General features: G+C 45.5%; 1 protein-coding gene across 1 annotated transcript; it reads left to right on the top strand.

The window, feature by feature from the left end:
• Window positions 1-313: 313 nt before the first annotated feature.
• KLF11 (Kruppel like factor 11) lies at window positions 314-8,737 on the top strand. The gene is made up of 5 exons (XM_026846510.1): window positions 314-471; window positions 913-1,150; window positions 2,715-2,969; window positions 4,268-5,261; window positions 7,215-8,737. Exons 1-5 carry the CDS (start codon window positions 314-316, stop codon window positions 7,517-7,519), a joined length of 1,950 nt encoding a protein of 649 aa, XP_026702311.1. The 3' UTR covers window positions 7,520-8,737.
• Window positions 8,738-12,153: the final 3,416 nt, after the last annotated feature.

Here is a 12,153-nt window from a genome sequence, read left to right as displayed (position 1 = left end):
CTCTCATCTTACAAGGAATGGCTAGATTTATATAGGATGCAAATACTCTTATACCCCCCACTGTGCCATCCCCCATCGTGCTTTCTAGTCACTGACATTATTTTCCCTGAATTTGTTTCAATCCCTGTCACAAAACTGATTTCCTTTTGCAAATGTAACTCTTTAATGTTAGAGCTGGATTTGCAGTTTGAATTATAAGCATTTTTCTCACTACCATAAGGCACAGGGCCCTGCCACACAGGCTAGGGCTCCAGCATGGTGGTACCACGCAAATACAAACTGAAAGCTGCTTGCAACCTCAGTGCAGCAGGAGATGCTGGGCCGAGAGGAGTTTGGAGGTTGCAAGCTGCAGGCAGGAACAACGGTGTGCAGGAAAGCCGGTGGGACCTTCTGGGTGAAGGGCTTGTACCTGCACCCGCTGCTGCAGTCCTGGTGGGACCCCCTGCGGGGGAGACCGTGGTGGGAGGTCTGGTAAGGGGAGAAAAAAAGGGATTGGGTTAAAACTGGGAGGCTCGGGGTTGAGATGCAGAGAGGTGAGGGGAATGCGCGGGTGGATGGGTCAGGGAGATCATTTTAACTGTTTTTTTGATGGGCTGTGAAGTAGTAGTTCTGGGGAAGACAAGGCATGCGAAATGTGCAGTAAATGGAGGGCGGAGACGAGCACTGTATGGTGAAGCCTTAGAAACTCTGGACAGTGGGGAAGGACCAGGATTCAGAAGAGCTGTAGTGGAAAAAATGAATCGCAGTGGTCAAACGAAGCTAACAGCAAAAGGAGATGAAAGATTCGGGATGATCCCTTCCATGTCCTCGGCATCGACAAGGAGGATGTCACGTCTTGAGAAACCGGGGAAGGAACAAGTAGAGGTAATCCAGCAGGAAAAAATGCGTGTTACTGTCTGCACTTTGTTTCAGCCGGCAGCAAGGCCCCAGCGGGGGCCGGGCTGGGAAGGCGCTCGCAGGGCAAATGCCTGAGGCTGAGGGGTGCCAGGTCGGTCCCTCGGCGGGACAGCGGGAACCGGGGCGCTGCCGCCAGCGCCGGGGTTCGGCGTCGTCCGGTAAAACCACAAACCTCGCTGGGAACCGGGTGGCCGAGACCGTTCAGCTTCCATTAAAAAGAGAAAACTGGGGGGACTGGAAGGTGAAAAAGGACGTACGCTTGTTTATAAAAAATATGTTGTGATTTGAAGCGGTTTTAAGAGGCGCCCACCAGGCTGGCAGAGGGGAGGCCTTCCCTGGCCGCGTACAGCCCCGCGGGCTCACGGCTGAGCAAGGGCCAGGAACCCGCGGATGAAAAAAAGCCCCTCAGTGCCGACCCTTCCCTCCATATTTGTCATTTTGGAGCCGTCGGGTTATTTTTCATGCCGGATCCCCTGGTCGATCCGGCCGGCAGAGCCGTGCCCCGGGCAGGCGGGCGCCTGTCCCTTCCTGGGGCGCCCCCCACCATCTTGACATCTCCGTGCCTGATACCTCATGTTTCAGGCAGAAGTCCTCAGTGCTGGCATTTTGGGAGCATGATGTTTTTGCTGTGCACGTCAGGGTAGTGGAGCCAGTGTCACACACTGTACATCTTTGTGACGTTTTTGAGCCAGGATCCATTCCATGTTACTTAACGCGGTGACAAGACTTGTTGACTTAGGTGTGTAAGTGATGTCACGCAACAAATATAGTTCCCTCCAGGGCGTTAGGCTGTACTAACGGTGTGGTGGTGCTTTTTTAGTTAAAACCCTTTTGATGCTGTATATAAGCACTCTATAGAACAGCAGTAGGCTCAAGAATCTTGGTCCGCACTTCTGAATCCCAGCCTTCATGGCTAGTTGGTGTGCCTAAAGACTGGAAAAGTTTGGTCGCCTAGTTGAGACAGAGCTGGCACATGAGTGATAAACCAGCAACGCAACATAGTGTTTGGAGTCACTGCCAGGCACTGCAAGAGCTTCATGAAGGTTGGCTATCCTTTTGCAGAGAAGTCCAGTGTTTTGCATGTGCACATGCATATGCACACACACAAATATTCTGTGATACTTGCAACTGGAAACAAATTAAATGATTACATTTGTCTTCATGTTACTCTTATCACATTTTGAGATACCTAGCACCTGTGTAGTATCATACCTTTCTAAAGTACAACGCAAACAATTCCCACTGCACTTGGAAGGCTTTTCCTTCCATCGTTCCGTCCTTCCCCCCACCTTGGCTTCCCTATTGGTAAAAATAAGATTAAAATGCTTTTGCAAGGTGTGGAACTCTGAGTCAGTGATCATACCTTAAAGCATCTTGCTGTCAGCTGAAATTTATCTTATAAAAGTTACCAGAATGAGATTAGTGCTGAATAGCAGTTTTCTTTTGGGTCCAGGAGACAGCCTTGTCTAAACAAAGTTGGAAATCAGGATTTTTTTTTTTCGTCTTTTTGCTTGTATGCAAGCATGGCATGTGTTTATTCATAGCAGTGTAATCCAGGAGAATAACTCTGGAAACGTAAGCTACACACATACCTGTTCCTTTCTTGCAAATCACACTTCTTTCTTTTTTCTTCTAAGAGTAAGAGGGGTGGGGAGATGAGCTGGTGGGGGGAGGGTAAGAGTTGAGCTGGTTGGTAAAAGTCTTGCTGCAGACATGGGATCTGTTTCAGATGACCTTCATAGTGAGCAGACAGCAGTGGGTGGTGTTGGCTTTGTATTCTGACTTGTCCTAATAGCCAGTAATCCGATTACATTTAGGTTGACATTGTGGACATCTACGAGTCTATCCGTGAAAGGCAGCGTCACGACAGTGAGAGGTCCACCTGCAGCACCTTGGAGCAGAACGATATTGAAGCCGTTGAAGCACTTGTTTGTATGAGCTCCTGGGGTCAAAGATCACAGAAAGGTGACATATTAAAGATAAGGCCACTTACACCCTTCTCGGATTCTGGTGATTTCACAATGCATGCTGAGGCTACATCTGAATTATCAAAGGATTATCTATCTACGCTGGTAAGAAAAACATGAATGCAAAATAAATGTGTCTCACATCTGGATGTTACGTGTCTGCAGTGTTTTAACTTGGCTGGAGAAGAGTGCTTGCTCGTGTGTCCCTGTGCAGAATAGCCACAGCATAGCCAGTGCTCTGTGTCTGTACACAGAATAGTGAGCTGGGCATGTTGAGTCTAGGATTTTCTGCTGTCTCTGGAATGGCAGATGTAGGGGTTTGATCCTTTGTTAAATCTCGATGTGAAAGCCCTTGCTGAGGTGTTATTTAATTTGACAGGTGGGCTGAGGGTGCTGTTGCTGGTTTCTTGGAGCTCTTTGAGTAAGAACAGCAGAGTGAGCCTCAGTGATTCGGCACTGACTTACGTGCAAGCACTGTGTGAAAAAGGCTCTTGATGACATTTGGCTTCACTCTGGTCATTATAAGAGAACATACAAGTTACCATTATGAAATAGACAATTTAATTAGTTTCTGTGCTATGTGTTTGTACATGTAGTCTGCTGTTTTTTCAGAACATTGGTCTACCTTGACTGACTAATGTCAGTTGAATCACTTTTTTTTTTTTTTTTTTTTTTTTTTTTTTTTTTTAAAAAGAGCTTGGTGCCATTCAGGATTCAGATGGTTAGGGCCTCTTTCAAACAGTAGGCTTCTGGCTGTTATGTCAGTGAAAAAGGAAAGAGGTTGAGATTGTATGGCAGCTCCTTGGCGGACTTCTCTCACACTCCTGCCGCTCAGTGTTGGCGCTGTCTCTTGAGCAGCACAGGAGCTAGGCATGAGTTTTCAGTGGAAAATGAGGAAGGAGAGGTGGTGACAGCAAGAGGGCATAGAGAGAAATGGATGAGTAAGAAGGGAGAGAGCAGTTCCATTTGTCTTTATCTCACAAGTAGCCACCAGCTGATGGGGTAATCATTGATAAAAGATCCAGGGCTTGCTGGAAGCTTGAAATTGAAAGGGTATGGTGTCACTATCTGTTACTAGTCTGTTTTTTGTGAACACTGGAGTACCCATAGCCTCTTACAGCTTGGAGAAAGGAATGAGGGAGTCTTCTGTAGTGCAGCGAGTAGACATGCAATGTTTTATGCTGGTTTACAGCTGCCTCATTGCCTTCCTTTTATTAATATGTTTTTGAGCATATTCAGAATGGCCGTCAGATGAGGCAATGTATGCTTTCATCAGTTTGTCCTAAGAGGCAGGTTCTGTGATTCAGGGGAAGGGGGTGTGGTTTTATTTTTCACTGTAAAGATAGTGAAAAGTTGTGCTATGAAATTGCAGTGCTGTGTAACGGTGTTTTTCTTTTTTGCAGTGCATGACCCCTCCGCACAGCCCTGACTTTGTTGAGATATCAGCTGCTATGCTCCTCTCCTCACAAGTCACTTACTCCAAACCAAAGACTGTCACGGCAAGTACAGCTGCCTGCTCAGTCACGTCAGCGACTGGTGCCTCTCCCATCACCCAGCCATCTGTTATCAATACGGAGCAACAATGCAGTCAGAAGCCAGTGATATCTGAATCCTTTGCCCCTCAGCCTTGCAGGGCCATGGCAACAAGCGTCATACGCCACACAGGTGATAGTTCTGCTTACCATCACATTCCTGCTGTGCAAGAGAAAACAAAGGTGACTTCAGGCTACAGTCCTTCCAGAGACTGGTGTGGAGTGGATGACCGAAGACATTCCAAACTGCCGCAGGACCCGTGTACTGCGGATGGTTTAATTAACAAAACCTCTCCAGTACATCAACCTTATGCACGTGACTCCAGTGATATTGTGACCAATAAAGGACAGCTGCCAGTCAGGCCCGTTTCGCCGCAGACCAACTTACCAAAGAACTGTGAAAGTGACTTGCAAAAAAGAGCTACCCCAGTGACGCCTGCCCCTGTTTCAAGCCCCCAGGTTCTTTGTCAAATGATCCCTTTAAATGGACAAAGCAGTATGATCAATGCATATGTCAAGCCTTCAACCCCAACGGTCTCAACTCCCATGAAACCTATTTTACCGCAGACAGCCCCGCTCTCTCAGCCTGTTCTCATGGGACCTTCTGTGCCTCAGGGGACTGTCATGTTGGTTCTTCCACAGACTGCTGTCACACAGACTCCGCAGTGCCCGCAAACAGTGATGACTGTTGGCAACACCAAGTTACTGCCCCTTGCCCCTGCTCCTGTGTTCATCGCTTCTGGTCAAAGCTGCACTCCCCAGTTGGACTTTTCTAGACGGAGAAATTATGTTTGCAACTTCCCTGGGTGCAAGAAAACTTATTTCAAAAGTTCCCACCTGAAAGCCCACCTTCGCACCCACACTGGTGTGTAGAACAGCACGCATCCTTTGTTGCTCTGGCACTGGCTTGTGTTGGGGTGCTGAAATGCACCTTTTTGTGGGGAGGGAGTGGGAAATGGAAGAGGCAGGTGATCAGGAAACTTCTGCTTATCTTGGGGAAGGGAGGAATGTTCGTTCTCTGTGGGCAAGCAAAACAAGACAGACTTTGTGCAGAGACCTCAGCTGACCCCATAGTGTTAGCTGCATTTCACATGCTTTAGTTGGAGCGAAGCTTTGCCGTCTGTGTGTTTAGATTTGAGTGGAATCCTGCCATCTGGACTAGATCGAAATGAATTGTGCAAGTCCCTTTTTCTGGGGCATGGAGAGATCTGGTGTAAGCAACCCGTAGTACAGGTAGTTGGTCTTAATTGTAACACAAGTAAAAGAAAAGAGAGAAAGTCAGAAACCGCATATTTTCCCAGAGCTTTGTTTAGGCTAAGTGGGAGTGCTTTGAGATTGTGGGCTACTGTGTTAGGAAGTAGAGCTGCTACAGGAACATAGCAGTTGATTTAGTTAGAGAAGGGGAATTTTAAAGGTAAATGAAAATGAGTTGTAACTAATATGAGCTGATTTTCTCCATAAAATCTAGTCAGTGTGGAGACAGTTTGCATGTGTTTCATTTACCCTTTTTCTGGCTGCAAGGTTCTTTTCAGTTAAAACTAACTGAGTTTCCAGGGACTGTTTCTGATGGTGAGGGACAGGCATAGTGGGAGATTGATATAGAACAGCTCATTCAAAAATCTGCCTAATTTTTTCCTTTGCTTTTTTTGCCCCACGGACACCATGGTTTATTGGATGTCAGCTTCTGTGGCAGGATTTGCATTAGTTTGCCAGCTTTACAGTTCCTTTGGGGAAAGAGCTTAAACACCATATGAAGCTGATAATCCTTGTAAACCAGAGCTCAGAGATAGAATGATGCTTCTACTTCTGGCTTGAGAGTAAGTGCTGCAGGCTGCTGAATTAACCTGACACTACAAGGATAAATGTAGACTAGCAATAAGTGTCTTTCTTTGAGCATGTGCCACTGCTGATCCGTAGGGAAGCTGTGTGTCCCCCTGTATGGTCAATAGAGCATCTATGGGAGGTGACGCACGCTGACCCCTCACTAGCCAGTCCATGTTACAGGATCAGGGGGCAGAGTACTTCAGCTTTCGTTTCTCACCTTTTCCCTGAATACTGAGTAGTCAGGTGATATCATGTACCCCAAGCATAGACCTTTACTCTCAATAGCTGAAATAAGAACAGCGCTTCTGTGGGGCTTCCTTTCTGCTGGACACTTGTTTTCCAAAGTGTTACCACAAATTTGGTCATGTGGTAGATGTTTATCTTGAGCTTTGTGGGGGTTGCAAGGTGGTAGATGACATTGTGTTGGATAAGTCTGATGTTTAAGCAGTTGTGCAGGATGAGCAGAAGCTGACGACAGCCTAGGCAAGCAGAACAAGTGGTGTGTTGGACGGGCCATTCCTCAGTAGTAGTCGCTGGGATGGTGTGTGTAGGACTGGATAAGTGAGCAGCAGGACTCTGAGGCTCAGTTCCAGGCTTCCTGTTTGCCCACAGTATTTGCTGATGACAGGCAGCAGCCGTAGAGCTGTGGTCACACAGGGGCAGGGGCCTGCTTCTAGTTGAGTCAGCGTTTAAGGTAGCTTTAAACCCAGTTTAAAGAAAAAGATGAAGAACCTTGGATAATTGGAGGTTTGGAAAATTGAAAAAATAGACTCAAAGAACGTTTAAAGAGATATGAGGGAATAAGTAGAAACCATACCTATGAGTTTTCTCTGGACCACAACTTGCACTTAAGCTAATATTGACTGCACACATGAGCAGTTCCATGGAATTCATCAGTTTTTTGCAAGGCAGGATTTAAGGTAGTTCTTTGGTAAAACACTGCTTCTCAAAAGTAAGTTATCCAGTTATCCTTTTTTTTTTTTATGTCCTGCAGGAGAAAAGCCTTTCAGCTGCAACTGGGAAGGCTGTGACAAGAAGTTTGCCCGCTCAGATGAACTCTCACGTCACCGTAGAACCCACACAGGAGAGAAGAAGTTTGCTTGTCCTGTGTGTGAGCGTCGCTTCATGCGCAGCGATCACTTGACAAAGCACACCCGCCGCCATATGACCACAAAGAAGATCCCCAGCTGGCAGACAGAGGTTGGCAAACTCAACAGAATTGCCACAGCCGAGAAGCCAAAAAGCAGCAGCGCTCTGAGTATGCTCATCCCTGTGCCATCGTCTGTCTGTCAGGGCTAGTGAGAGAAAGCTCCTTCTCTACAAACTTTCTGATGATCAGGAAGAGCTCTGATGGCTACAACAGAACTGACAATGGCTTTCTTTCCCCTGTGTTTGTGCATACCATAGTTTCCTTCAGTTTAGGTCCTCTGTTAATAATGCTGTGTGAGAAATCTATTATATCTTTCCTCATCCCTTCCCTATTTGTTTTTTTTCAATACTTGGGCAAATGCAATCACCAGCACTTCAGGAAAGCAGAACTCTTTGGAAATGATTTTGGCAATAGGTTAAAAAAGTCACTTGTAATGCTTGCTGTTAATATTTTGATGGACAGTAAAACAGGGTGATTTTTAATTTTTATACTAGTATTTTCTATACCAAATATATTTTGTATTTATTCTTTTTGGTCTTGATATGCAGGCAAATTACTTGACCTGCATTATTAAGGGTGTGCAGGATGAGACCCAAGAGTTTTGGAAACTACTTTTCAGTAAACCTAAAGAATTGCATTCAGAGCATTTTGCAAACACATAGTATTTGATAACTCATAGTGGTTGGGATTTTCACACTTGCAGATCCTAATCCCACAATGGGCTGGTGCTGTTACACCCTCCTTACGCAGGTGACATTGGAGGTTTGAGATCGAAGTGTGTCGTCATTTTTAAAACAAACCAAACCAGAATGACTTTCAGAAAACAAGTGTTGAAATTCTCAACATTTTACAAATTCATACCCTTTGCAAGTGGAAGCTGTTGTGATTTTTGGTCGAAGTTTGACATACTGGGCATTCCCGAGTCCACACTCCACTGGAACAAAGTTTGGAGGAGCCAGACTGCTCTGGTGGAGGTAGAAGCACAAACACTGCTTAGAATCTTTTGACACTAAAAATTACGCTTTACTTTCAGTCCTACTAAACCAGCATATCGAAATCTACTGAAAAATGCAAAAATGGCAAGATAACCCATGAATAATTAGCTGGGTCTTTTTTTTTTTTTTTCAGTAGAGGAGAAATAGAAAATTAAAGGGGTTTATGTATCATGGATGCTTGTGCACCTTATAGGAAATTGTTCAAGGCTTTCATTTACCTGTATCAAAGCACCAGAGGAAGCACTAAATGTATCTTGACTTAAGAAATAGCCACCATGTCAACTTGGTGATGCTCTTCATGTGGCCTTATACTTCTCCACAGTACTTTGTATAAAATCACCCTTTTCTATTAAACGAGATACTCTCCCTGTTGAATGGATTTTATTTTACACCAAGTGTAAATATGGCTAAGAAGTGGTATCACTGGCTGCAGGAGTGCTGTGTTGTAATGGCATGGTATGAGTAATAAAACAAAATGCCCGTGACGCAGTTGGCCTGCTCCGTTTCTGTGGTGCAGGAGGATGTGCAGACGTATTGTAGCAGAGCTGATGGTAGAGCTGTTGTGCTGTGAAGCACCAGGTGGTGTTTTGCTGGGAGACAGCTCACCTGCTGAATTAAACTTTTCTGTAGTGTTCATTCCTTCTGGACTCTTTTCCCTTCAGCCACTCATGCACTGAAGCTTAGTTGAGCACTGAGGAGGACTTTTTTTTCTCTGGATGTGTAAAATGTGGATAACTAGGAATGCACTATCTCTTGCACTGCTTTGTTGTTCTGAAATTCTGGTCTTGCTCTTCATGGTGTGGGCTAAGCACGATTCTCATCTGTGTGAGTGCAGACTTGCTGATCTCAGCTAGCACTCCCCTGAAATCGGCCAAGACCTGTTTCAGTTGAAAGCAGAATATGTCATTATTTTTTACACTTAAGTCTATAGTTATAATTAACAGTAGTAAGTTTTCAAACTGCACTAAATTGGAGTATTGTGCTAAGTGTACTAAAGTTTTTGTGCCTGACCTTTAAAATGTCCACGCCCTGTTCACTTGACATACACTAATCCCACTGCCCGCAGCGTACATGCTGGTAAGTGTGTGCGCGGATGCAAACCTCACTTTGTGCTCTCCAAAGGGCTCGGTTGAAACCCCTCTCCTGGTACAGTGGGTGCTCGTAGTGTTGTTGTTCTCTTTCAATACGCAGTTTTCTAAATTTGTGTGGTGAAGAAAGACATTGCTGCTTTTTTTTTTTTTTTTCTCAGAAGTCCCTTAGAACAAGAAGTTTGACTTTTGGATGTCATTTTAGCATGCTTATTACTGGGGGAAGAGCATCCTGTCTCAGTCCAGTAGCCAGTTTAGTACTTTTTTTTTTACAGATTAACCATTTATGGTGTTCACCTGAGCAAAGCAGTTTAGAAACTTGTGTCATAATTTAGTAAGTTGGCATGTTAGCTTGTTGCATTGGTGGGGGGGAAATGGTGGAGTGGAGAATGTGAAATTTCAAAACGTGTGTATTGTGTATGTGTGTCACGGCGCAGAAAAGCGTCAGCTCCCTCTTTGTTAGGTTCACCCGGCCTGCGATGCCTCGCAGCCGCTCCTGCGAGGTGCATGCTACCTCCTGCCACCAGTGTGCGGGGCGTGCTCTCTCTCCTGTGGATGTGCATGAATAGCTGAGTCGCAGTGTGGCTGCGTCTGCTCTGTTTGCTCTTTCTGTTCCTTCCTGCTGTGTAAGGGTTATTTATGGATTAGGCATGACTGGGATAACTGCTCTCTTTGCACTTTACTGCCTGAACTCTTGTTCAGTCTTTTTATTTTGAGCCTATATTTTAAAGAAATGGAATCACATTTTTGTACCTGTTTTTAACTTTTATTAAATAAAAACTATGTAATGTGACTGGTTTTAAATCATAAAAAAATTGTGAATTTTCAGGTTTCATATGTGTCCATTCCAGAACTATGTACATCCATCTGGATTAGGTTATATATCTAGGCCAACGGAAGGCTTTGGGGCTCGCTAGTTTACTTACCTGCAAAGGAAGGATTTTTTGGGTTCTGTTGTAAATTGACCAGTGCTTGTCCATTTATAATTTTACACAACACTTCTTGTGTATTTGCTAGAACACGTACACCACCGCCAGGGTTTAAGGTTTTTGCATGTTGTCTGAAAATAAGAGTCTTGGGGTTCATAACTGTTCTTCTAGCATGGCCTCCAGAAGCTGTCCACAAAAGGTGATGGTCTGAGTGCTGCTCTGTTAGTGTTGCAAGCTGTGCATGGCATGAATGCTGGAAATAAAGAAGACATGAGAATTTGACTCAAAAGTTGGCTGAATTAGCCCTGGTTCTTCCCGTTCCCGTGTACCTGCGCTCTGACGGGGAAGTGGCTCTGGCAGGCTGGGTGTCACCTCCAGCTCTCAGCAGGGAAAGAGGTGTCCAGCAATGGTGACAGCAGCAGCAACTGCTTTAAATTTTGAAGCATCTCTGCTGTTTCTTTCCCTCTGACCAGTTTCCAAATGGCAGCAGTGTTTATTTCTAGCAGAGTCACGTTTCAGTGGAAGAGAAGGGAGGGAGAGGGTGTCATCACAGCCTTTCACTGTGAGGTGACAGTCTCTGCAGTCAGAGCCTTTGGACAGCAGACTGGGAGTGGTGACTCGATGCATTGTCTGCAGAGAGCACATTGTTCCTACAAGAGTGTTGGAGATGAAAAGAGAAGATTCCGTGGATGATCCTGCTTCCCCCTCAGGAGAGCAGCTGGAAGGGAAGGCTTTACTGCAGGATCAGTGGTCTGGCAGAGTAGCACAAACCCTTCAGCCCCTGCACTGCAGGTCACTGTAATGCTGTTGTCTTCCAGGGGAAGGGGTCCTCCTGTCCTTACTACTGTCTTTCACGGACGATTCTGAGCATCAAGTCATATCCTAAACAATACCTGTAACTTCTTCCCTGATTTTTATATTGTCTCCTTTGCTTTGCTTATGTGAAACATGATTGTGGACTTCACAGTTCTGTCCTCATCTTTCTGCTTTTCCTTGGACCCAAGCTGTGGTCTGAGCTGTTAGGTGCAGCCAGGAGGTGTGATTGGTACACATCCTGATGGGGCTGGAGTCTGGAACAGCTTCATACTGTGAGAGAAAACAGCTCATATGTGAGGAAGCTTTGCCAGCTACCCCTGTGCTAACATAAGCGTTGGTGGGTGAAAGTCTTTCTGTCTTGTAGCCATTCTAAATCCATGAAAACTAATAATTTTCTAAAGAAAAATGTATGGGGTCTCAAACGTGTCCACTGGTTTAATGTTATATTTTGCAGTTACACCAGCATTGCTTTCCTGCGTGTGGTTATACAAGCCAAACATTCAGCTAAGCAGCAGCTTGTCTCATCGCAAACCGCTGAGCACCAATCACTTGCCATTAGGATACTGGAAGCGTGAATCTGTTCTGAAGCTGTAGTGCTGGCTGGGCAGAGGTGGCCTGTGCTGCCAGCTGGCTGCACGCTTGGTGTGCTCCTCTGGCTTAGGCTACAGCTCTGGCTAACTCTCCAAATCCAGCTGTGAAAGCTGTGCTCAGCATCCTGTGAAGGATGAAGGTGGCACTTCATCTGTCATCTCTTGTGAGCTGGATCCTGCCTCAGGGTTGCATCTAGCTTGAATTCATCTGCTGAGATAAATTTTCCAACTGGTTTTGAAGTTTAATCTCTACCCATCTGCCTGTTTACCTTCCATTCGTACCTGGCAAGGCAGATAGAGGCAGGCAGGCAGGCTATGGCCATGCAAAGGCAAACTTCTTTGATGCATGCAGAAAGAGTAAGTCA

The sequence above is a fragment of the Athene cunicularia genome (genome assembly GCF_003259725.1).
Source record: "Athene cunicularia isolate RWA chromosome 3 unlocalized genomic scaffold, athCun1 chr3_part1, whole genome shotgun sequence".
NCBI lineage: Eukaryota > Metazoa > Chordata > Aves > Strigiformes > Strigidae > Athene > Athene cunicularia.
The sequence above is the reverse complement of the archived record's forward strand: the minus strand, read 5'-3'. Positions and strand labels throughout refer to the sequence as shown.